General features: G+C 38.1%; 1 protein-coding gene across 2 annotated transcripts in view; it reads right to left on the bottom strand.

Annotated features, from left to right (window-relative positions):
* roraa (RAR-related orphan receptor A, paralog a) overlaps positions 1 to 27,034 on the bottom strand; it is a 274,495-nt gene that overhangs the window by 41,308 nt on the left and 206,153 nt on the right. Inside the window, exon 1 of one of the 2 annotated variants that reach the window (XM_038268874.1) lies at positions 17,302 to 17,443. The exons of the other annotated variant lie outside the window; for it this stretch is intronic. Within the exon in view, the coding sequence (XP_038124802.1) occupies positions 17,302 to 17,332 (31 nt within the window). The 5' untranslated portion in view covers positions 17,333 to 17,443. Of the gene's footprint in view, positions 1 to 17,301; positions 17,444 to 27,034 lie in introns of those variants that run through there. 2 annotated transcript variants of the gene reach the window in all.

The following is a 27,034-nucleotide window of genomic DNA, read 5'->3' as shown; positions in this document are numbered from 1 at the left end:
TCAGGATGGTCTCACAAGGCTAAGCAAACATAGGGATCCTACACAATTTTTTTTATAAATTAGAATTATTTTATACAAACTAAGTTGCAGTTTAATTGCAAAGAACATTAGCATTAATTTGATGTATGACTGATATTCTGTAGAAGATGCGAGTCCTGATTATATAAAAATGTATACCTGTTCCAAATGATGTGTGGTCTGTTTTCCAAACCCTACAAAAAAAAGAAGGCACTAATCCCTTATAAAGACATGATTTCTTAGACGGAATCAAACAGAGATAAACAGATTCAACTTAAAGTATGTGACTCTCTTCATACATACACCGCAGGTAAAATAAGACTCATACTGTAGCATGAAAATAATGGCAGACAGAAGGTTAAACAAAGCAACAAAAGCCTTTTTACACATTACGCCATTCCCTCTTCCTTCATACTCCTTGCTGTAACTCCAGAACAAAGCAGCTATTCTCTGAGGAACATGAAAGACAGACATCTGTCAATCACCACTCCTGCAACTCTGTATTTCCTGTGTCAGAGGCTGAAGGTTGGAGAAATGTGCAATATTCTGATAATATTTCATGCAAAGTAATGCAAGTCAGAACACTTCCCTGCTGGCCGGAAGGAGGGGGGGGGGGGGGGGGGGGGGGGCGAGAATAGGTAATTATTGGATTTCCTGAAGGCAAAAAATGATAGAGATTGCAGAGAACGGGGATATTTAGCCCTGCTAATGAAGGCCATGTTTTGGGAGAGCTGTTAAGGGGGAGTGACGGGAAGCTGGGATGGGGCCTGGCAGGAGGCATGCCTGATAAGGCCATCTTACATAATAGTTATACCAGGCCTGGCTTGCTGTTTGGATTGCGGTTCCCTGTTTCAACCATCCTCTGCAGTAGGCTCAGGAAATAAGGCACACTGCCAGGTATTCATGAGTTCATTACATTAACTGGAAGTCAGCAGAGACAAAGATTTGCATGATTTGAGTGATGGATCAACTTCTCTTAGCCTCGTCTATTTAACCCCACAGAAAGGTTTATGTTTGACCAACTCAACAGCACTAGTTAAAGTGCTAAAAAAATTAAAGGAGAATGTTTTTATTGTATATGCAGCAGCTCCCCCGGATGGATATGAAAATTTAATCACGACATTAGGATTCACAGGCATTCCCTTGCTAGACCTGCAAGCAGACATCAGAATTGCTAATTTGCTGGTTAGCCCAGGAAGGGCTGGCTGATGGCTGAGGAAGGGATGAATGAAAACAGGAGTCTGATTTGTCCAGATAACCTTGAACCCCGATGCTCAGTTTCCTGTGGACATAGAGAACTCAATCAGTCTGCTTTTTATGTTTTAAATGGTGCTGATCTGGGTTGCTATCCAGAGTTGCAGCCGGCACGGTGCACACTTGCTCTTACCTGCCTATTCTTTGGATGTCGGCAGCTAGAATCCTGTCCTGCTACCACCAAGCTAATAAGTCCTGCCGAAATACTGTGAATACTGCTAAACTCTACCTTTAAAATTACAATCTAGAAATGCAATGTGATCCTAATCAGATAGCAACATTAAGCCCCAAGTAAGTCTTTGACAAAAATCTTAGTAATTGGGGTTCAGTTTCTTATCGGGATAATTAATTTCTATTGCTTGTGAGGGAGATTCCACCAGAGGCATAGAAACGATAAAGAAAAAAGGTCCTGACAAGGTTATGAGTCAGCAGAGATGTGAAATTCAAATTAGCCAGGCTAAGCAGTTTGAATCTGATGATGATCTGAGTAGACTCACTGGGTAGCCCTGCAGTACGGTACAGGAGCTCAGGGCTGAAAGGTAGTGAAGATACTCATGGACACAGGTGCTTCATCAGCAAACAAGTCAAAGAAGCGGCATTCCAAACTATACATCACTTTTAACTGATTATATAAACCAAACTATTATTTGTGTGCATTTGTTTTTAAATGCAACCAAAATGATTTTTTCTAGGCTGTGACAATTAGTTGACGTGTAAGATCTTGTAAGCCATGCAGATTTCTAGTTGAAGAAATATGCCATGCTGTTTATCATTAAGAGCTATCCGGTAACTGTAAACATGCTTTTGTGTGACGTAGACACCATTCTCTCCTCAGTAATTCCTGAGGAGAGAATGTCCGGCATAGCAGGACATTTGCATGTAAATCTGTATGAAAGATGAAAAACAAAACAACACAAGGGAGTGATAAGTGAGCAACTAGATCTTAAATATGTTTAAAAATTAAATACATATACATCTATTGCAGACAATCCAAAAGAAATAGCTGTAAAATATTTATTTTTACAAAAATTGCATAATTATCCCGATAAGAAACTGAACCCCAATTACTAAGATTTTTGTCAAAGACTTACTTGGGGCTTAATGTTGCTATCTGATTAAGATCACATTGCATTTCTAGATTGTTTATAATTCCAAAAAAAGTTAAAAAAAAACAATCCACTGGACTTTGTTTCCAAGTTTTAGGACGTTTCGCCTTCCCATCCAGGAAGCTTTTTTAATTTAAAATGTCAGAAATAGCGCTGAGTTCATGCTAACAGTATCAAAAATCAATTCTGATACTTTAAACTTTTACTTTGCCCAAAGTTACAGCTTAAACATCCTCCAATGCACGCACATGAACCAGATTTTATGTATCATTTGTCTTGTGAGCTGAATATATCATATCAACCCCACTCCTACTAAAACATCTTAATTTTTTTGTTCCTAAAAAATGGCTAGAATAGCTGCTAAGAGTCCATCATGTAAGACAACATTGTGTTATTAACAAATCCAAAGTGGGAATCCATCATTGGCAGCGAGAGCTGGAGCAGCGGGAGCAGAAGCCCGACTGTTTTTCTGTCACGGCCCCAGCTGCTTGCACACACACTCCTTGCACACTGCCATCTTTCACTCTGCCAGACACTTGCCTTCTCACCCACTGCGCCCACCAGGCCTGGGCAGCACGTGCTGCGGCATAAACATTTAATCCCTGCAGAAGTCCTTCGTATCTGAAGTGGGCCCATCATTAAAGATCTGTTTAGACTTTAGTGCCCATAATACCAGCTATTTTACAAGGTTTACGCACAATAAAGTGCTTCAGAATGCCAAAACATGCTACACCTGAAGTTAGCTATGACAAATTAAATAATTATATACCTTATCATTAAGGGTGTGGGAAAAAATTGTTTTGGCGACATGTTGTGATTTTCGGCTGCCCGATATAACATTGATTTTTCAGCTCCTAGTATCAATTTTAAAAACTAAATATTTTACCTAAAAAAATGAGGGAAAATGGGCTACCTCTGCACCACCGCTGTGAGGCACATCACCACGGAGTAGTTGAGACAGTCACAGAAGACGTGGACTGACTACAACCTCAAACAACATGGATATGAAAATTATTAAATGATCAGCATCTTCTGATGAACATATACACTGCATAGAATTGAAATTTAATTAGGTAATTTTTGCTTAAAATATTTTTTTTTTCTTGAATTGAGCAGGTAAGTGAGACACTTTGCCAATAGAACAAGATAATTTATATTTAAAACAAGAAAAAACAATTACAGTGTCTTATTTTAAGTGCATAATATCTAATTATCTTACTTTAGGAGTAAATGTAGTCATTCCATTGGCAAATCGTCTTATTTACCTACTGAAATGAAGGGTAAATGCACTTAATTTTAGAAAATTTTTACTAATTTCTAGGTGTTTTTGCAGTGTACAGCACTTGCTTTTTTATCTTTACATGTAATTGAGATAGTTGTGAAAAAAAATCGTAATACATAGTGATATTGCAATCTTGATAATATTGTATCGTGAACCGAGAATTGTGACAGGTGTCGTGTCGCAACACCCATGCCAATACTCACCCCTATTTATCACGCAAAATAACTAAATATGGTTGAGGGTGGCAATTGCGTTCCTGCATCATTGGCAGAAGCCTTGGGCCATTTGTGTGAAGTTCGTGTTTTGCCCACATCTGCAGGAATTAGCTGTAGTACTAAAAAATCAAACAAAAAAACAGACTGAAATGTTAAAAAAAAAATACACCGATTGTGAGCCTGGGAGTTTTTATGTACTTATGTAATCCTAAATTCATGCTGTAGGTGCAAACACACCTTAATTGGCAATTGTATGAGAATGTGAACTTAACAGTATGAGACATTCTCTCAACAAAGAATCCCACCTTCAACATCTTAGCCTGGAGGCGGGTTTAGTGCTAACCTGCAGATGCTGTCTTTGAAGTTGAGCGATGGACGTACTGGGACAGATGGAGATGTTGGATGCTTTCAGGAAATTATTAATGGCAAGCTATGATCCCAAATGACCTTCAGCATATAGTCTCTCATCACTGGAGAACACAGACCCTAAACATTCCTACAGTATTTGGCCAATACACCTAGTTTGATGAAGAAAACACCATCTTATCCAGCTATGCTTGTGTGGGGGATGGGGAGGGGTGACTCTTTGTCTAGTTTTTTTTTTTTTTTCTTTAATGAGAAAGCAATGCTCAAGCCTCCAATCACATTAACAACAATCAAATGTTTCAGAAATAGATCTAGGATTTAGGCAGAAAACAGACTAATTCCTTAAAGCCCAATTTGTTTCTCCCACAATAGCAACGCATACAGGAATTAATCTGCAGAAAGCCATTGCTGTAGTTTTAAAAATAAACCCTTGATCACTTGGAATTGTGCGGTTGCTCATGGGATATGCCATTGTGACATCATTTTTATCTTGTGAACAGAAATTGGTAATAGAAATGTTATATCTGTTGTGATTGGATAATATTTTCAATATGAGGAGAACATTTGACATTGCCACGGATGGGAATTGAGCTGCTGAATTAAACCAACTCTAAATCTCTCAGACTTCAGTGAAAGGGGGGAAAGAACCAGAGTAAAATTGTTAATATTTGTGCTTACAGAAAACCTGTGAAGCTATGAAACATATTGGGATGAACTTATTTGTGATCTCTAAATACCTATTTCTGGTTTTTGCTCGTTGTCTTTACCTAGAGTTGTGAAAGTCTCTTTTTAACCAGACTAAGGAAAAAAACTTTAAACTGCTCAACATCTGTTGGACATGTTTAAGGTTTTTTTTTTAAGGCTGGTTTTCTTTTCAAAAGAGGAGATAATTTTTCTTTTCTTTTTTAGCTCTAAATTCAAATCAAAGTATACTTATTAGTATTTGAAAAGCTTGATTTGCTTATTTGGTAATGCCTATACATCTTTTAACATTTCTGCTTTCTATATATAAGCATTTTCTTAGAGTGCTTTTCATTTTCCTGGCTGATTTTCATGTTGCTTAGATGGAAAGCACTGATGTCTTTGTTTCAAGCCAACTAAGTTTTAGGAATAGAATAGAAAATCCTTTTTTGTCCCACAATGGGGACACTGTTTTTGTTGTGCCTACATTTGAATATTGAAAAAATAAATAAAATCACTTATAAATGTATCAAACTACAGTCATCCAATGTAATTTTTAAATAAAAAACCCAAATCATCAATGGAATAAGGAAAAAAAACAACAACTAATTATTAGCTTATTCTGATGGATTCACCAAGGATACTCAGGACTATTGAAGGACATTTAGCAAGGCCAGTAAGGTAGTGTATATCAACCATTTTCTGTACTAAATCAAATTTCAAGAAATAGTCATGTGGGTAGCAGCTAAAAGAGTGAAACCAAATCATTACTAATTTGTTTCATGTATTGAATTTTTGCCTAAAGAAGGAATAACTATCTTTTGGCAAAACTAAAAAGCCTATGATATGTGTACAGTGTAATGCAGGACCCTTGGGTCCCCCCACCCTCTAAACTAGCATATTAAAGTTTCTTCAGAGAGTTGAAATAACAAAATATTAAAAAGGTTTTCTTCTTTACAATTTAAAATAAGCTTTTGTGTGATAAAAAACGGTATACTTAACAATGATTCAATTAAAAGCAAACAGTTTTGTAGAAGGCTAAAAACAGTCTACATGAACAGTTATACATGTTACAATATGGCGCGTGAATGGGGATAAATTTAGATAATTAATGGTTAGATGAAATGATGGAAAAACCTCCATCAGATTCGGTGTTTTTTCAATTGGATTTTAAAGTAGTTAAAAAGCGTTTAGGTAAATAGAAAGCTTAAGTAATTTAACAAATTTTCTGCAATTTGCAAAGGTGTTAAAATTGTCCTAAATTTAACATATCTAAATTTTAACAGCTCTGGTAGAATTAGCAATGGTAAAGACAGTTAGCATTATGATTTGGTAAGCAGGCAATTCATTGTACGTTCCACAACTGGGCGAATAAAAAAAATTATCTCTCCAACCTCTTTTAAAGATGGCATGCTGGGAGTTTTAGCTGAAAGTGTTAATTCAATCCCATTACTTATGACAAAATAAACCTCAAAATAAATAATAAACCTCAAATTTAGAATATGCTATAATCCAATGAAAAAGAAAAATATTACACCTGTGCAAGTGTAATCTGGACACAGCCAATTTAAATAGAACTGTGTACTTCAAATATGATTAAGGAAATAATATCCTGCAACATTTGTAGTGCAAGGTCTGCAAGCCCCACTTTCCAGAGAATACATACTGTGGTGGTGCTCTCATAAGACTAGGCATGTCTTCAAAGCACTACATCTAAGGGATGAATTGATCAGACACTATTTCTCACACTTGGTATGAGCAGAAACGAATAAATTATTCGAACAGTCTATACAGCTAGATGCCCTGGCCTCTGATTAATTACCGCAGGGCTTACTAATGAGAAGTTGTAAATGAATACAATGTTAATCTGGTGTTTACTTAAGTTTGCTAAGGCTAAAGAGGGAAAACAAAACTAAATCTCTCATGTATAAATTATAATAATCTAACATCAAGGGAAAGAAAAAAATTCTGATAAGATCAAAGCACCAGTGCCCAATGTAATCATGTGTCAAAAGATCAAAACAACTTTTTTACAAACTCGAGAGGATAGGTATACGAAGCATGTTGTAGTTAATATGGGGGGCTTCATGTATTGTATCAAGGTTGAGTCTATTCCCTCTCTAACCTTCAGTTTATTTTCACACAGCAAATCAGAATCAATGAAAAAAGAATAAAAGATCTGAGGCATCTGGGGTGAAGAAGCAAAATAATATTTGGCGTAAAAAAAAAGACAAAATAAAATCTAAGCATCAGGATCAGTAAGTTTTGGTTTCAATAATATGAGCAGTGGCAATACCAATTTAAGTGAACACACCCTTCTATCACCCTCTTGTGAAGGAGAACCACCACCCAGGTATGCCAGTCCAGGAGCACGATCCTTGAACACCACGGGATGTTGAACAGGCTTGTCAACCAGGACATGCTAACAACATCCAGAGACCTGAGCTACTCAAGGCTGATTTCATCCACACCCAAAGTCCAATCACCTTAGAGCCACCCTCTTTGACTTCACACTGAGTGATGAACACGGCTGACCCCCAAACATCCAGTCTTTGCTTCCACCAGGGAAGGTGTGACAGCAGGGTTAAAGAGATCCTCAAAGTATTTCTTCCACTGTCTGACAATGTCCTCAGGCAAGGTCAGCAGTTTCCCACTCCCCCTGTGAACATTGTTAGTGAAGCACTGCTTTGCCCTCTGGAGGCGGCGGACAATTTGCCAGAATCACTTTGAGGTTGACCGATAATCTTTTTTCCACTGTCTCTCTGAACTCCTCCCAGACCCAAGTTTATCAATTTGCATCCGTTCAAGCAGTGGCATGCTTGACTTTAAGGTACCAATTTGCTGCCTCAGGAGCCACATAAGCCAACCATGCTTGATCCCTTACTCCTTAAGCCAGATGTTCAACTCCTGGATTTGGGGTACCTTTCAGGGTACTCATTATTGTACTCATTATTAATTTCATATCCTGCACAAATTTATTGGGCCCTGAAAATAAGCAGTAGTAAATTATAGTTTTTTTCTTTTTCAGCAGTTATTGTCATTATACCGTCACAAGAAAACAGCAACAAAATTAACTCTACATTCAAACCATCCCCTTGGGGAGCAGTGGGCTGCCATTGTGCAGGTCCTGGGGAGCAGTGTGGGGTTAAGGAGCTCTGCTCAGGGACTCAGAGTGGCAGTCTGTGGGACTGAGGCTTGAACTCAGAAGTTCAACCACTAGTCCACCACTCCCCTGAACCAGCAGGACTATGACACATATTCAAAAGCTTTTTATGACCACTTTTTCTCAGAATTGCAATAAATATAGCTACATATTTTGATTAAGTTTTAAGTCTGCACGGTACATACCTTATTTTAAGATATAACAATCAATTGAAACAAAAAGGAATCAGTTTCTTCTTAAAAACACACTCAATGGTATCAATAAAGCTAACCTGTTTAAATATATTTACAATTACATAAAAAAAGCCATCAAAATAAAATAAGCACTCACTACATCCATTCATTTGTCAGGCTGATGGGGGGTGTCGTACCTATTTTAGTGGTCTGGGAGTGTAAGGCAGGGTATAACCTGGACAGGTGGCAGTTAATCACAGAGAGATACAACCCCGCTCTCATACAGGGGCAGTTTGGAGATGCCAATACACCTAAAAGTTGTGTTTTTGGACTTTCCGAACCCAGAGTGCCGGGAGAGAACCCAGGCATGCACAGGGAGAACATGCCAACTCCATGCACAGATACCTCAGGCCAAGAAGCAATGCAGCACTGTTACAGAGCACTGTGTAGCCCATTAAACTACAAAATTCAGATATTAACTGTATTTTTAAATGGATGACAAGATATTTAACCATTCAAATGCAACAAATAGTAAAGCTTCAGGTGATACGTTATAATACTGGCATTATATTTGGTCTGCTTAGTACAAATGTTCATGTATTTTCTATTGTAGAGGCTACACTTGGGCAGAATTATCATCTGACACACCCTAGTCAGACATTAAAGGATTTTAAACATCTAATAGATTGGAGAGGAAAGGACCGCCTTTCTCTTCTCTTTAACTATCTACCAAAAAAAAAAACTACCGATGGCAGCAGCTGATTTGTAGCCAAGTGACAGATTCCCTGCAAGTAAAAAGGAGCATTCCTCCTGTCTTTCTGATAGAAAACTCTTCTTTTCTCTCAAAGAAACCAGTGAACTGTATGTAAACCCTAGAAAAAAAAAGACATTAGAACACTTTAAAAGGAGCTTTTTATTTCTGTTTCCATAAGCCTTTTGTCGTATGTGTTGCATTCTTGGAGCAAAAAAAAAAAAAAAGAACAAAAAGAACAAAGGGTGTTTATTTTTTACATGAGTGATGAAAATTCTTGTTTTGGCTCAAATTAGGCTGCTGTAAGAGACTGATTATAAGCAACTCCTGAGTCCTTGCTGACGGTGCTGTTGTTGATGTTGGACTAGGCTGAGCTGAGCATCCAGGTTGACAAGGACCTGTGCTCAGCACTAGGAAAGCTCTCATCCAGAAACAAGAAGCCCTGGGGAACAAAGACAACAATATGCCAGAAAGCCCACTTGAAAACAACAAAACAACCCAAAAAAAGAGCCTCTGAGAGAGAGTCAGTGGTGGGTGATTGCCAGCTGTACTCCAGATTGCCAGGTTTTCTGAAAGAGTCTTTCAGCAATTTCTGAGAGCTGTAGCACAATTTTCCTGCTACTTAATCAGTTCTGTTGGGGGAGATTGATCTTGATGCACAAAAACCAGAGCACAATGGGGAACAAACTCATAATCAGCAATCAGATATTCCACATTGCAAGAGGCGGGGAGCCCCATCTGAGATGGGTCAAGGATCTCTCCACGTGCAGTTAACCCCATTGCTCCAGCAGGGGAGGACGCATTCTGCCATCTTGCCCACTAACTCTCTGTGTGTGCTGGCTTTGATACCCGACTCTCTAAATTACGATGCTCAAACCAACGCATAAATGCAGAGCTCATTGTTTATGCCAATGTAAATACAGTTTCACTTTCCCATCACACTTTTTGAGCTATAAATGGGTTTGTATTTCATTAAAGCAGCACATCCCTGAATAAACTATGTGCTGTGCCTTTAAACAAAGTTCATTGCCTTGCACATTCTTCTTTCCTTTCATCTTTGTAATTAGCACTGAAGCAGCAATTCTTTTATTTCAAATAAATGCATGTGCATAAAAATCAATCTTAGGCAGGCTGTTTCTCTGGCAAGGCTATTTTCCTTTGTTATCTACCATGATAAATTCCTTTTATGCATCCGATTTTTGCTGCAAAACATTGAGTGTGAGATTTTACTTGCTTTGTTATAATTCTGCCTAGTGGCAACGTCTAACTAGTGAGCAGTGAAAGTAAAGTTAAGAAGTTCATCACTCTGGAGTGCAAATTTTCCCATCATTTGTATCTTTTCAAGAGCACCCCCTAGTGCTCAGGAGGATTGGCACGCTTTTGTTTGTTCATTAGTGTCGACATCAGATCAGATGAGTGTAAATGATGGCATCCTAGCAGAAGAACCCCTAATGGCCTCTGCTGGGATATGTAATCAAACGCCCCACACACACACTTCGCTCCCTTTTGTAATCAAGCGGAAGAGCGCATGTTGCGACGACCTTTGTTACAGCGCTGCCTGTTCCCTCAACTCATCAAAATTCCAAGCACCCCTCATTTTTCATCCTTTCTCCTCCCGCCAGGATCCAGAGAAGCCGCAGCAGCTCGCGTCAGAGCAGAGGAGAGTGCATCAAAACGTGACCTCTGACCTTTTTTTCTTTCAGTGTAGGTCTGGCATGTTTTGACCTACTAACTACAGGTGAGTCTGAATAAATCATCAAAAAGTAAATTGATGTAAGTTATTCATTTTATATAGGCAAACTAATACATAATTCACTTGCATTGCTGAGTGACATTTCGGTGGCAGACATTTCTGGGGGGTTGGGGGGGGTGGCTTAAAGCTAATCAGAACCTTGATTTCTGTTTCTCGGTAAGTTGAAATATTATAAGACTAAGAAGAAGGATTTTTAATATCGAAATGTGAAGGCCTGCATATTCATAAGACTCCTGAAGACAGTTATTAACAACCACAACAAGGAGGATAGGCCAGACAAGGTCATTAAGTTTCGGGCTGTTCATAAGCGGAGGCGCAGCATAGAAATCTAAAGTAAAGAGGCAAGAAAAAGTGGACAAGCAGTAGGGAAAACTGAAGCCGTGATAAGATTGTAAGGCATTCATTCCAGATTTTGGGAGAGATGAAATTTAAAAAAGCTGGGACAGTCACTGGAGTCAAATTATCAAGAGTCAGGATGCTACAGTACAATGGACCCTACCTTCAACCCAACTGCTCAATAGGACATAACTGTGACAAGATCTTGTCAACAACTATTCCCCAAAGATTATTTTCAGACAATCCATATCACATTAACACCAGTGCTCCTCTCTTGTGACACCGCCATTGGGCCAATGCAGGTGGAGGATGAGTGCAATAACCAACAAATACAGAACAAGCTTGCTGGCGTCTCGTCTGCTGCCGGCATGCTTGCCTTGCAAAGAGATCTGATGATAACTGAGAGCGGCTTGGTGTTTCATGGAAAAGCAGGTCAACTGTAGAGCACTGTCAGACCTTGGGAGTAGACCGGTCATATAGACAAGAAGGAGGCGGAGGTGATAAAACTACCAGACAGAAGTTTGTCTCCAACCGTAAGATAATGAGCAGTTGACGTTAGAGGACTGAGAAGACAGCTCTAGGGAAAGAAGTGTTTCGTGTTTTCGGTGAACCTCTTCATCTTCCATATCTTTTGTTTCTTTTTCCTCTGGCTCTCTCTTAAAAGACAAAGTTGCCCCACTGCCCAACACCTAGCTCCTTCTCTGTTTCTCTGTCCTTAGTGTTTGAGTCAGACAAAACGCAAAATCAATATTGCTTTTTCTCCCCCATTTCCTCTTTGATGCAGCTTCAAAAAGCCAATGGACAGCCCTCCAGAGGCCCACAGAGGATAGAGGGAGCAGAAGGAAAAACACAGATGATAAGAAATATGCTTAGAATGAAAGTGCAGGGGGAAGAAAAAAAACTTCACCCTTCACTCTTTTTAAAACTGTTACTTCCAAACCACAAGTGGCAAAGTATATAAGGGCCAAGCTGAAAGAAGAAATGTTTTTTTTTTTTTCCACTGGCAGCGTTTATCTTCTCAACACAATGATCATACAGGTGGTGTTCACAAAAAAAGTACATTTCATCACCTTAAAATTGCACAAAATAAACCAAGAGAGTCTAAAGCAAACTGTGTCCAAAGAGGAACTTTAAAACACTACATCTGTATTCTCTGTGCATCTTCTACAGAGGAAGCTAAAAGCAGAAATTGAAAGAGAGGGAAGAGAAAAAAAAATCAAAGTAAAAATGGACAGTGGTGTATGATTATCTAACCAGTGCTGAAAGACGAAGTATTCTATCAGCAGTTAAATGCTTCATGACAGGGAGACACTTCAAAGGATCTATGAGTGACTCCTGAAATACTGATTGAAAGTAAAGTAGAAAATTACCCCTAAGTTAGAGGCATTTTACTAAGCACAGCTAGGTGTTTTACCTGACTGGAGAGCCACATTGAGAACCCAGAGTGAACTTGAAATGAATGTTTCAGAACGAAGAAAAATCCACTCATGGAAGCTGACAGCTGCTTCTAACCACTTTATGTCTCTCATGCCCCGCTGCTCGAATGGCCACAGAGCAGGGGGAGTCGTTTAACCTCGTCTTTGATGGGACAAATCTGTCAAAATCTCAGGGTATAACTGACAGTACAATATGAGATACAGGGCTGACTCCCAGGTAAAGGTTTATCAGGTTTGAGGTCTTCTCAGCTAAAGAGGAAACTATATTTTGTCAAAGCAGAGAGCAGAGAAATTGGCTAAATAATCCAATAGCAGTCCACACAGCAATCACATACAATCTATCAATCTTTAATAATTGGTTAGGGGTATAAAGTTAATTGAAGAGTTAGTATTAAGTTGTTTTTTTTTTTAGAAAAACAAAACAAAACACATTCCTCTGCAGTTCAGGAAAATTCTTACAAAAAAAAAAGATTTTCCAGGCATCAGGCTTCTTTTCCTTTAACGTTATTGGGGAGGGAAATAAATTATTATATCTAAATTTTACATGGCATTACAAACAAAATCCATAAAAACACCACCATTTTGTTGTGGCCAACCTATCAGGGTAATTTCCTGATGTGGCACACACTCCTGTCAACCTAGTCAGCTGATTCAAAAATGCGGCAAATCAGTAAAAAGAAAATAAATTAATAAAAAAAGATTCAGAATGACATAAATAATAAAACATTGACAAAAAGTAATAAAAAAATGAAATGAGTAAAGATAAAGTATAACAGAAAACAAGAAAAAATACATTAAGGTATGAGGAAAAAAAATGTAACCATTAAAACAGGTGGAACTGAGTAATAAAATATCCATTATCTTTAGGAAAAAAAGTTTTGGGGATAGAAATTATTTCCCATTGGTAACATTTTTTGGTTTGAAGTCATTTGTTGTGACATGGAAATAATCAGACTTTTCCTAAACTGCTCTATGTTTTGTATAGAGTAAACTAGTGCTCCTCCTACACTTGCCTAATACTGTGCACTGCTAGTCAGCTGCATGGGGAAAAAAAAAAATGTCCGTTTGAAAATATTTAACTTGTTCCCCTTCTGTTACTTGATAAACAGCAAAACAGTGAAGAGGTATGGCACAATCAGTAGTTAGAATAACTAATAGTTTGTGTTTGGTCTATCAGTGAAAAAAATACATGCTGGTAATAACATATTATTCAGCTATGATATATAATTTTGGCTATTTTGTTTTAAACAAAAATAGATGACATTATACATTCCTTTAACCTGTAAATTTAAGTATTTGCCTTTTCAAGACACTTAATAAATATTCTAGACTTCATAAAGAATGCCAAAAATGTAGTCAAAAGACAACAAATCATATCAGTTTTCTGATATTACGATTTATCATCAGGCTTCTCTGCTCTCCGGAGTGCACCTCGCCCTCTTTCCAACTTCCATGCTGCCAAATCAAAAATCCATGCTCTCAATGGGCAGCCAATATCTCATTAACCAGCCCCTCTCCACACAGTTAGGCAGCCAGGATGTTTGTCTCAGTTGAACACAGCACAGACAGGCACATCCCACACTCCTTAATAACCTGTGGGGACAGCGTTTCACTTCCTCAGCCAGATAAAAGGCAGGAAAGATGGCCAAACCACAACTTTTTCATTTCTTAGTGCAGTGCCGGATTTCTTTTCTTTCATTACCTGCATTGATTTTAGCTTCATACTTTCATTATCACTCTAATGACTAAATCAATGCATATAAACTGAAAGAGCATTTATTAAATGTGTATTTTTGGAGCATATTCTATGAAAAATGTTTAGGTCCGGTGTCCTGCCATTAAATACATGAATTTGACAGCAGGGAGTGTAAAAAAAATCCTTAATAAATCAAACATTATTTATAAATTCTTGTAGATAATGCATCTCAAATTAATCAGACATTTTTTCCCCTCATGGCACTTCAAGTCCACAGTCCCTAACAGAATAATAGCCAATCTTGTTAACCTCTCCTTTAATGTGCGAGAGCCTGCAGCATGAGGTAGTGCAGCACTTCAATGGACTGCTGATGGAAAGAGACAACAAGTGCCAAATCTACAACAAATATTTACAGCATTGTTAATGTAGCCTTAAAGCACCTATCACAAGACATTTGCCTTTATCTTTCTCTAAGGCCTGAGCAAATTTCTCACAGCTTAGCACAAAGTCGATCTCAATAACATATCTGTGTGCGGTCCACATGCACTGCAGAGGTGCCCTCCCCCCCCCCTCTTTTTTCCAAGGGTTAATTATATGTACTCTGGACAAGAAGCACTTTTTACCTTTTCTAGCAGCACATCAAACAACTTTCTTTAATGATGTAATTGGAATTTTCATCTTAATTGTGCTGAGTAGGATGGCTAATTTGCATGGGGTAATGAGAGGGATGTTTCCATTACAGGTAATTAGGTACTTTAGTAGCAGTGATGTGGTAGAGAGGCTGAACTAAGAGGCAGAGCTGGTTAGACAGGGAGAGACAAAGCAGCCGACACTTTGAGGCAGATATAATATGTTTGTATTATTTTGAAGTTAAGAGGATAAAATTCTCAAAAAGACACAAAAAGGGGCTAAAACATCAGTGAAAGGGTGATGAGTTTTACATAATTAGCAAGTTTGTGCAAAGCCAGAAAGTCACAGAGCAGTTCATCCAATTCTCTGACCATTTTCTGGAAGAAATTGCCACTGCCATTTGAATTAGCATCCAATTATGCTGCTTGTTCACATTTTAATTTCATCCCTCACAATGTCACAGTGTGCTGCCGTGACACCAGCAACCTCTGGCAGACTGGAGCAAAACAATCTGGGAAAGACGGAGCTGAACGAGAACAGAAAAAAGACATTAACTGATGCCAATGCTGCTGACAGATAATATTGGGGGAAAAATGCATTAATGTAAATATGGTTTGGTAAAAGTAAAACAATATTTTCACGAAAATCAGTAAGAATAAATAGAAAAGTTAATTATAGCATACTTCAATTCTGTGCTTTTTGAGAAATTAATTTACATTCCACAAAATCTACTCTCTTAATTAAATAACACATCAATTCAGAGTATGTCAAAAAATGTATATATGGTCAAAATGTCTTTTGCACGTGCGTCCCTTCCCAATTATGGTCACTCTCAACAAATCTGAGCGTGCGTCTTTATTCCTTAACACATTCTTCCACACTTTTTTCACATAGAGAATAAAACAGCAAGTTGCCAGTCAAACACACCCTGATAGCTCCAGAGATGTCTAGCAATTTGTTCAAAATGTATAATTAGATTTACCTAATTAAAATGGGACAGTGGAAAATTAATAAAGAAGGTTAGAACCGTACATGCTCTATTAAACCGATGGGATAGTCACCAAACAGAGTCTCAGGCTGGTTAATGGAAAATTGAAGAAAAAATATTAAATGAACATTTCCAGAAAGAAAGCAACCCAACCAAAACACACAGTTAAAAAAAAGGAGAAAAGGAACCTAATTAGTTTGTTTTCTTTTTTATATTTGATTATGTTCATTCAAAAGTTTTAAAATAAACATTCAGAATTACTTAGAAATCACAGGTAAGAAATATAAATAAGAAGTAAGAAGAGAGGAACCGATAATAACACATTATCACTATATCTTAACAATAATAACCCTTTCCCTCATTCTGCTCATGGAAGTCCGCACATATTAAGCATACTTGTGAGTGCGCGTTCACATCGTCCGGAGAAGTTCAGACGAGTGTGAGTGTGTGTGAGTGGGGGGTGGGGTGGGGGATACATACATAAAAGGCATATTTATACACGAGCGCGTGGAGGAGAGAAGTGTGCAGCATTGACTGTCTGCTGTGCTGGGATGTGAGCGCACATGTGTCCCTGGATGATGGAGGGGAGGCTGGAGGAGCGCGGATTATGGGCAGAGTGGATCAACGTCCCAGCGACTGGGAGGACCCATCCTGGTGCTCACATGACCACACATCTAAAACCCGAGTATCCCCCCCACCCCGACCAATCCAACCATAAAAAAATAGGTCAGTGGAGCAAAGCACATGCACGCACAATGCGCGCCAGCATAAAGTAAAAGGAATCACAGTCCGCCATCCGCGCCGGTGCCCTTGCCCCCCGCCCCCTTCACGCATTGCTCTCATCTTGTCAGAAATATATATATATATATATATATATATACATATATATATATATATATATATATATATATATATATATATATATATATATATATATATATATATATATATATACACATATATATATATATATATATATATATATATATATATATATATATATATATATATATATATATATATAGCTATATATATATATATATATATATATATATATATATATATATATAAAGTGAAACTAAATGAGAAAATAAACATTTACAGATAGACTCGGACAGATAGATGGTTTCCACACAGACGCACTAGAGGCAGCAGCGCAAACTGTATATATTAAAAGTTAAACCGCAGTGCGAGAAATGCAAGGTAATGAAAAACGGATAATCCAAAAGTGCATCTACCAAAGAATAGAAATTCTAAATTCATGCACAAAAGAAATGTGGAGTAAGTTAAACCCAGAGCGCACTGGGACTGTCTCCATCCTCATGCCCTGCAGACGCAGCGCGCAGAGTTGGGAGTCCATGAACAGTGGAGCCTGCGCTTCCCTACTTGTTACTCTGCAATTTAAAATGCATGCATATGTATTTTCATACTATCGTCATCTTTATTCACTTACCTTTCATAGCTGAAATCACAAAATACATCATTAAGCTTCGAGTCCATAAGAGAAGAAACTATCAGCAGCGCAAAGCCCTCCACTGCTGTCTCAGCAGCAGCTGGCCAGCAAGCACAGCCTCGTCTCAGCCTCCGAGCATGACCACACCACAATCCATGTGACTGTGACATCAGCGTGCATGTCTGCCTGCTTTCCCCACCCACCCGGTCTCTTGATTGGCACAGCGTGCAGCCAGTAGGGGCGCTGAGAGCCCAGGCAGGGGGAAGCTGGCCCTCTTCCCGCTGATTGCAGTCTTGTCTGCCCCAGCTTGCTAGACGCAGCACATCCAACCCATCCATGGCTCTCTGGCTTATCTATAAAGAGCTAGGGGGAAGTCAGAAAGTTTTTTTTTTCCACAACTCTTCTTCTTTTTATGTATCAAAAAGACTAAAAGCTATGAAAGGAAAGGCAGATGAAGGAAGTGGAAGTGGGAACAATCAAAAAAATATGAAGCAAGTAGATAAGTAAAGGTGTGAGTTAGTTTTTTTATCTCTCTTTTTTAAATGTATGGCTCAAAGATAGAAGTGCCTCCTCCCTGCAGCTGGATACAGTGATGCCAGATGTTTGCGAGCAGCGGTGGGCCCTTTGCAATGATAAAACGAGTGGAGCCTCAGCATCTTCCTCTGACCTCTCAGAGGACCCCCCTGCCCACCCCCCCGCCCCATCCTTGCTCTTCATTGAACACACACTTTTCCTGTCAGGTGAAGAAGCTGAGATTGTGACGGAACGGTTCGGATGATCCCCTCCGCCCTGCAGCGACTTACTCTCCGTCTCCTCTCCTCCTCCTTTGCCCCTCACTCTTGCCCCCTGCTTTCCATTCCAGTCTCGACCATACTCCACCCCCCCCTCACTCATATGATAATCTGCTCTGACTCCTTACCAGCTGCCTCTCTCTGATACAATATTCTGGTTTTAGTGCAATCCAGCCTTGGCCAATAACCATTTGGCATTTCATGAATAAGCTGGTGCTCATATCATCTTGTCTCAAGACAAACATCACACAGCTCGGGTTTCAGACACAGCAGTATTTCAAAAAGAAAGAAATAAACGAGAGGAAATATTTTCATTTTTTTTATGACAATATAAATATTTGAGTTGTGGCAATCGGAATTTTGAAGATTCCTTTTAATGTTCTAAGCCGGTTTTTGATTTTTATTACAAACATTTCTGATATCAATCTTTACACTTAAGTAATTACTTTACCATATGCAAAAAAAATAAATTATCTACTGCATACTGTGTCAACCACATTATTGGCACTATGTGTAAAATGTTTAAACCATTCCATGTTTTATTGCAGAAGCATACAAAAAAGCTCACTTTAATTTAAGTATGCTTACTCAGTGGGGGAAAAAGTAATGCTAAGAAATAACACTTAAAAAGATCATTTGAAGGAATTGTTGTTAGGATAGGGTATTTTTTCACCCTGCACATTTGGGTCTCAGCTCACTGGCCATGTCAGAACATTGATTTTGTGTGCGTTCGACATTTTCTGTCTTGATTACACCTAACATATAGAATGATTATTGTGATGAGAGACTCAGTCATGTCCTAATTTAAGCTCACTGGTGTGAATCAACACAATTTTTTTGTTTAAAATATGCTGGCATGTTAGATATTGTGAAATCATGAACTATAACAAGGTGTCTAGAGCATTTGAGAGACAAATCAGCTTCCAGATTCACCAATCCTCTACCATACTTGACATTAAGGATGAGGTTTAATTATATGAATAATTTTAATAATGCATATTAAAAAGAGCCTTTCAGGACAACCAAAGATACTGAACAAATAACAATCAACTATACACAATAGTAAACAATATAAGCTACATTAAAACAGCGGGGGCAGATAGTGCTGGTATGCAGTCTTGAACAGATGAGTTTTTAGCCTTGATTTAAATAGAAGTAAAGACTAAAAATGATGAAGATCTGATTATAGTGAATTCCAGAGCTTTTGCCCGCTCTGCTCCCCATGGTGACGATGCGGGCAGGGGGCTTAACAAGGTGGATGAAAAAAGGTGGATCTAAGGGTACGGGAGGGTAGCATCCGAAGGAGATATGAGAGGTTAGGGTGAGCAAGTATATGGATGACCTTGAAGTTGTGTTTCCACATATTAACCATGTCTATCCAGCAAACTGGATCTAATTTGTCAGTTGGAAAGGTATTTAAACTTCATATTTTTTCTACAGCCCCTCTAAGTTTAATTGGCTACCCTGGGAAAGATGAGCCTTAAAATATTTTTTATTTATCATTTCAATAATTGAAAAAAATAAAAGAAAAAATATGATTCAAATATATTTAATTAGGGTTTCCAATGTCAAGAAGATCATGTTTTTTGCATTAGTTGCAAAACCACCTACACCTATTTATTTTTATGCTTTACTATTTTTCATTCGATCAGACTTTTCATCAGTAATCCATGTGTTTCTGTTTCCCTGGGATGTGACATAAAACCAAAGCCTGTATATTTTGACCATTCTGGAGCTAGGGAACACATTTAAGTACATCAAGTGTTGATCTCCATAAATTAGACATCAGCAGCGACAATAGCATACAGAAATGTTATATATATATATATATATATATATATATATATATATATATATATATATATATATATATAAATATATATATATATATATATATATATATATATATATATATATATATATATATATATATATATATATATATATATATATATACATAAATTAACACAATTTTGGCTCTTAAAGAGTGGAGGTGACTTTTTTCTTGCCATCCTGCACAGAAAAGAGGAAATTTAAAGGAGCAAGCTCTTTGAGAAAAGGGGGCATTATCAGGTCTCCATAACACTCTAGTTGATATCTGAATGCCAATGGGTTATTTAAGAGACAAGACAGGAAAAAGCCTTTTTTTTCCTACCATCACAAATGTAGATGGGTCTGACAGACTCTACTCAGACTTTAATTGGATAGGTGCATATAAATAAAAAAAAGTAAAATAAAAAAGAACATCATCAATGTAAAGAACATAATTTAGCTACAGGAAAGATGGATGTACCCTGAAAATTACTGAAAAATGCTATTTCAAGTTGAAATGATGCATAAAATGTAAAAGAAAACCAACTTATGGTGAATCTGCTGTTGCACTTCTCATTAATTATTTATTACAAATATTTATATTTAATTAGGTGTCTTTTATTCTCTGGCTAATGATTAAATAAAGGGTACTTCTAACTACATATAAAATTTAAATGAGGACTCAGCAGCTTGCAGCATAAATCTTCCCATGACAATGTTTCATTAGGACCTGTATGATCCATTAGAGTCACTAAACACATTAGCTCAGGTTGTGTCAACGCTGTTCTCTTATGACAACATTACAGTAATGAAAAAAAACAAAAAAAAAAAACATCTTTTGAGACTGATAGAATCCAATTGACTGTGTCAGGGATAAGGGACTCATGTGGACTGTAGGTAAACCATTTAAAAAACAAAGTGCTCGTGAGAGTCAGTGGCATTGTAGAGCGGTTCTCATCTCTCTGTAAGGTCTTAAAATCTCACCATATGAGTCAAGACCATGGCCCACGCAGTAGCATGTTTAACCGCTGCTGTCTGTGGTCATGTTTTGAAAACTGGCTGCTGTATCAGTCTTCTATGAAACCCTGCACGCCACTGCGGAGTGGTTAAACAGGAAGAAGCATACAAACAAACAGCAAGAGCAGCAGGGGTTGTCTATGCTGGCTAGTTAAAAACAACATTTGAGAGTAGAGATCACACTAATACTATCATCCAAATATATTTTCCACATATTTGATCTACTGCCTATTTTCTGATACAGGCATTTACTATTCACAGGGATTGTGTTTACTAAGGAAATGAAAGGAACCTAGAACTTGTTGCTAATTTAAAACATTTTCTTTGGATAACCCTCATTGTGGTTCTGAAAAAAAAAAAAAAATATATATATATATATAGGAGCACCTCAATCAATTAAAATGTAACGATTTGTGACATTAGTTTTAAGAAGGGAACATGTGAAGACAAACTGCTCCAAAAGTTAGTGGGCTGCAAACTGCAAGAGCAAGATGACCTCTGAGTTCACTAAAGTCTTTAGAAAGATCAGCTGCAGCTGGATCATTGACCTTAGAATCTGTGAAAAAGGATACGGGTTACTTAAAAGGATTAAAAAATTAAAATGTAAACCTACTATAGAGATCCTATTAAGGATGCTTTTTTATTTGTGAATTGTGTCCGGTGGGATTTTAAAGCTATTAAAAAAAAAACAATCTTTCGACATCTGTGTTTATCACTTAGGATAAAAAACGACCCAACTTTTAAGCTCTCAAAAATACAAGGACAAGTTAATAAGAAGAAGCCATATCAATAAACATCCAGTGTATTTGGAGTGTAGAGTATAAATGTTACAAAGACCGTTTTCCCAAAGAACAAACGTTTCCTAGAAATTGCTTCACTTGCTGTTGATCACACCTTTTCTTGAGGGCTCGTCTTTACTGCTGACAATAAGCCAATATGCCGCTGATGCATGTTCACTGCTGAATTGACTAGTTCACAAAGTGGTGAATTGTGTCTTTAAGTAGTGGTGCAGTCATGTAGAGCCATCAAACGCTTCATTTAAGCCACTACCATTTGAAAAAAAATCGGGTTTAAATGAAAAAAATGCCAAAATAGCGATATAAATACTCTGTTAATAGCCTTCCAGCTTTCAGATTAACTAAATGTTGTCTCACATTATTCCTGTATGAATTCAATGAGATATATCTACTGTAAACAAATCACACGGAACTGAAGTTCAATTGAAAGGTGGTGTTGAACATCCATTGGTGCCCCTGGAGGAGAGGAGAAGATGAGACCTGATAATGGCCTCATTAGCAGTCTGTCAGTAGCCATTCTATGCACAGGCTCTCTGTGTAGCTGATCCACATTAACCCTTACTTCTCTGGACTCAAGATAGAAAATCTGTTGTCAGCAAACTCTGTAGCCTTTAAACCCTTGTTGTATAAACTCTTTTACACTTGCATACAGTATTTCCCCCACATTTTCTTATTATAGTATTAGCAAACCAAGTGTCATGTTCCAAAGCAGACCCACCTTGGTCTATGAAGCTGCACTAACCAGCCTGAAGCAGAGGTCGAATTAACAAGCTCTAACAGGCACTCTATGAAAACAATACAGATCAATTTATTATAGATGCCATGGAGTGGAGGGCATAATATCAGGGCTACAACAGCACCGGCCGACACTGCACAATCATAAACCAATTCAGGACAATTTCAGGCAATTTCCTGGGGGCTTCCACTTGTTGGAAGACTTCAATAAATCACACAGACAACAAAGAGAATATCTGTTTCAATGAAAACAGCAAACACTACTGGGTTATTGTCTTGGTCCTGAAGAGAACAGGATCTAAAGGTTAGTTTAAATAAAGGCTTTTAAAAAACTGGGAAGGATTTTTTTTTTTTTTTAAGTCTACACAATCATTGTTAGCCCATTATATTATGATATCTGTAGCTAAGAAGTTCCAATTATCTCATTATGACTAACGGATTTCATATGGAGCATCAAAATAACAGAAGCGTAAGCGTTATACCTTTTAACAGCTTTCATGGTTACCTTCAGATCAGATGATTAATGGCTATAGAAGCTGCCCTTCATCCTTTATATGCACAGTAGTCCCAGGGCCAGATCCAAATCATTCTTTCTCTACTGCCATCCTTCCCTGCCACTAGATGCACACACACAGTATTTATAGAATAGTAGGGTCAGAAGAAGGCATATGAAAGCATATCATTCCTACACAGGTTAGCTGGTACACCTGTCAGCTGTCATGTAATCAGAATCAACAGCACTGTGCATATAGCGATGGTTGACAAGGCTGTAGCCTTTTCTTTCAGTGCCGTGGTTATTTATAGAGCTGAATTTAAATAATTCTCACATAAAACAAACTACAACACTGTTATTTCCAATTCAATTCCCCCAAAGTTTTTTTCAAGGAAACAAAATGAAGGAGAAAAAAAATGTTTATGTCGCTCCAATGTCATGTCATTGTGATCCCACCTTTAACTGTTATCCCCTTAGGTAGACTTTTTTCCTTTGCTCTAAAACGCTTGATCCTTTAAGGGTAGAAACACATGGATGAAAAAGCCTTAAAAGGATAAAATCAGGTAATTCTTAGGTGAGCTTATTTTAAAAGGTTGCAAGCAGTAAAAGTCATACCTACAGAATTTTAAAAACACTTGTGTGTGTGTTTTTTTTTTTTTTAATCTCTGTGACTTTATTTAGTTCAAGTCCAGTAAGTTGGTTGAGGGGGAGAACAGGGAATATGAGAGGCACAATATTAGAGCTGGGTATATAATTCTGTACTTTTAAGCTGTTGTGCCATAAACTATTATATCCATTTCAGACATTGAGGATATATTAACATAATCATTGGCATAGAAGGATTCATGATGGTTCTGCTGTTGGACTCTTCAACTACTGCAACCTTCCCCCATCCCACAAAGTTTCCAGGACTCCCGACGCCCGACTCTGTCTATGCGCTCCTGACCTCATAAATGTATGTAAATGAACAACACCATCAGCCAATCACGCTCGGTTTTTTGTTTTTCCAATAAAAGTATTCGTTTCAAATACTATATCCGGTTTGATGAAAAACCAACTGGCTAGCTCAGGTGGTAAGTCACCCGTCCTGCACATAGGAAACCTGGGTTTGCATCCCCGTTGGGTGGAATGAGGTGCCAATGCGGGTCCTTAGGCAAGACCCTTCACACTAATGTCTACTTTGTAATTCGCTTTGGATAAAAGCGTTTGGTAAATACATAAACACCAAAAAAAAAAAAAACACCATCAGTAAATAAAATAACTCTTGCAGTTATGCCGTCAACACTTCTAACCAGTGGACAGCAGAAAATACTATAAACGACCTAGAATTATCTTAAATAAATGTCAGTAAAACACTTATTAGATCATTAACTGATCTGCTATTGATACAGATTTAACTTTGCTGTTTAAACGGAAAAACAACAAGGATAGGTCAGATTCAAGCATGGTTCAACAATATTTAGATTAAAAATATTATGGATATGTTAAGATTTTTACGGATGCTTGAAAATAATCAAGTAATAGGAATGGTGTTTCTTTGGTAATTCCAGCATTTAATTTTAAATCAGGTAAAATACTCATTGATGGAGTTTCAGTCTACATAGGAGACATGTTTTGGATCATATTGGCCTTAGAATGGATTGAAGAAATCCACCCATTAAGAAGTTTACTTTGTCTAAATTTAATTCAGCGTTATATTCGTTCAAACACAATCATTCGGACAGCAGATGTCACCATTTATCCTCTCGGGCAGTTTTTCATCAAACAGGATGTAGTATTTGGAACGAATACTTATACTTATTGGATGAAAAAAGCTGAGCGTGATTGGCTGATGGTGTGTTTCATAGACATACATTTGTGAAGTCGCGAGCGCAGAGGCAGAGTCGAGCGAGCGAGTGGAGAAACAGCCAAGCACATAGCTGGTGTTGAGAGCGGAAAGAGCAGAAAGAGTGCACACAGAGATGGAGCCGAGCACACGCAGAGATGGAACTGTGTGCGAGGACAGTGGGTTAAGAAGAGTTTTTCAGAGTTGAGCGCGTGCCATACCGGTTTTGAGTGGGAGCAGGTTTCTGCGCACTCAAACGGAATGCACAAATATCACTCCATAGTGATCCTGCCCCCATGGTACGTTGAGAACAAAGCAAACACCTCATGTTTGCTTCTCCATCTTCTGGGGTAGATCGCCGATCAGCCACATCAATGCCAAGGACATAAACTAAAGACTCCTCCACGGTTAAAGGCATAGAGGGCGATGTTTTATTTACATCTAAATAAGTGGTCCTCCTTATTATCAATCATGTTGGTGATCATTCCGTCCTACGTGCTCGTCCCGTTAGCTATCTTTTTCTGTGCATGTGCACTTTAAGGCATATTTGTGTGGTGAGTAACGATTTTGGACAATCATTGAAGCTCACCTTTCTCACCACGGTTCTTTGAAAATGGCAGACGGTTGTAAGAGAAAAAGTGTCTATGAAGTGTACGAGAGAAAACAAAGGCCTCAAAAGAAGCAGATATATCCTGGGATGCTTTGCGCAGAGAGCTATCCTCGCAAAGCATTATGGGAGTTCTGTCACAGCAGCCCGCAGTCGCGAATATTAAAGATGGCGCAGGCACTGCGCAGTGGAGGAGGAGTTACGTGACCAACAGGGAGCAAAAAGCAGTGGTCATTTGTCTGAACGGTCAGTTAACCAAGTTTGCTATAAAGTTCACTATATAGTCCCCAATCTATATAGTGATAGCGAGAGGGTTAGGGCGGACGTTCGGGCACAGTAAGCTTGTATTAGCTCTGAGAACAGCAACTTTTAAGCGGATCATGCACAAGGATAAATGGGCTTGTGAATGCTGTCGCACACATTTAATAGCCGTTCCCTCTCATGAACGGGTAAAGGGTTGTGCATGTGCATTTCTGTTTTAAAGTGGAGGGGGCAGGTGTTTTAAAAACACAATGCTTTTAAGTGGTCAAGATGACTACCATCAGAAACAAATTTCTGCGAAGGAGGCAGCAATCTCTTGGAGTTCCAAGAACCTTCAGATGCTTGAAGCGGCTGGAGGTGGGGAGCACTTGAGAACAAAGACCTGCCATGATGTGGCACACATGTGGCCTGTTATGCTAAGCTGGTAATACTGGAAAACTTTTCCAAAAACCGTCAATAGTCAAATTTCAGCTAAACATTTGTTTTTGATGATTTCTGCTAATTTCATGTGTTTATTGCTGTGTAAGACAAGCTAACAAGCTGGGCTCCCAGTATGCCATGCCACTCCATGCCATGTTTTGAGCCATTGTTTATAAAGCTTTATTTCACTAAAAGTTTAAACACTAATAAAACGTTGACATTCATATCTTTTCTCAGATGCTCATAAAATTTAATGTGAGTTTTTTCAAAAAGCAGTGTTTCCTTTTTGTTAATTTATTTTCGTAATTACAATTTGTAATGTAATTTGTAATTTATGTTTTATTACCATACAATCAATCACATTACCACAGATGTGATGCAAAAAAGTACTCTTTAAAAGACAAACACTCTTACAGAAGACAGTTGTTAAAATTGTAAAGATTTACACAGCTTATTAGATAATAACTGTATAATAGTTGAATTTTGGGCAATTCTGGTGCAAGCATAAATCAAACTCCTGCCTGCCATGCTGTGATTGGTCGGTCAGTTATGAACCAGAACGTCTGAGTCTTCCCAGACTGACAAACTGCATACTAAGTATGTAAGGTGGAAGTTTGGCTGCTAGTAAAAGATCAAATATGAGTTTTTAGCAGAGTAAGAATACTGTAACTGGCCTTAACTAGCAACTGGAAGAAACCAGTTTATTTGTGTGGTCTGTGTGATGTGTACGCTGTTGTGCTCATTGTCACTGTGTGAGTGTTATAGCATAGGTTATAGAGGAATTTATTATAGATCAATAGAAATCAGATTCGACAATGAGTTGCTGCATGTATCTTTTGTGTAAGGCCGCCCTTGGGGACAGAAAGAGAAAAAGAAACAGGCGGCTAGCTAGAGTGAGAGAGACGAAGTGAAAGGGAACGAAGAGGAGAGATTATCGCAGGCATGGCAGCCTGTGTGAGAGGCTTAGCTTGGCAA

Source organism: Cyprinodon tularosa, unplaced genomic scaffold (genome assembly GCF_016077235.1).
Source record: "Cyprinodon tularosa strain WSP-4 unplaced genomic scaffold, ASM1607723v1 ctg71, whole genome shotgun sequence".
In the NCBI taxonomy this organism is placed as follows: Eukaryota; Metazoa; Chordata; class Actinopteri; order Cyprinodontiformes; family Cyprinodontidae; genus Cyprinodon; species Cyprinodon tularosa.
Note: the sequence above shows the minus strand (reverse complement) of the source record. Positions and strands in the feature narration are given on the sequence as shown.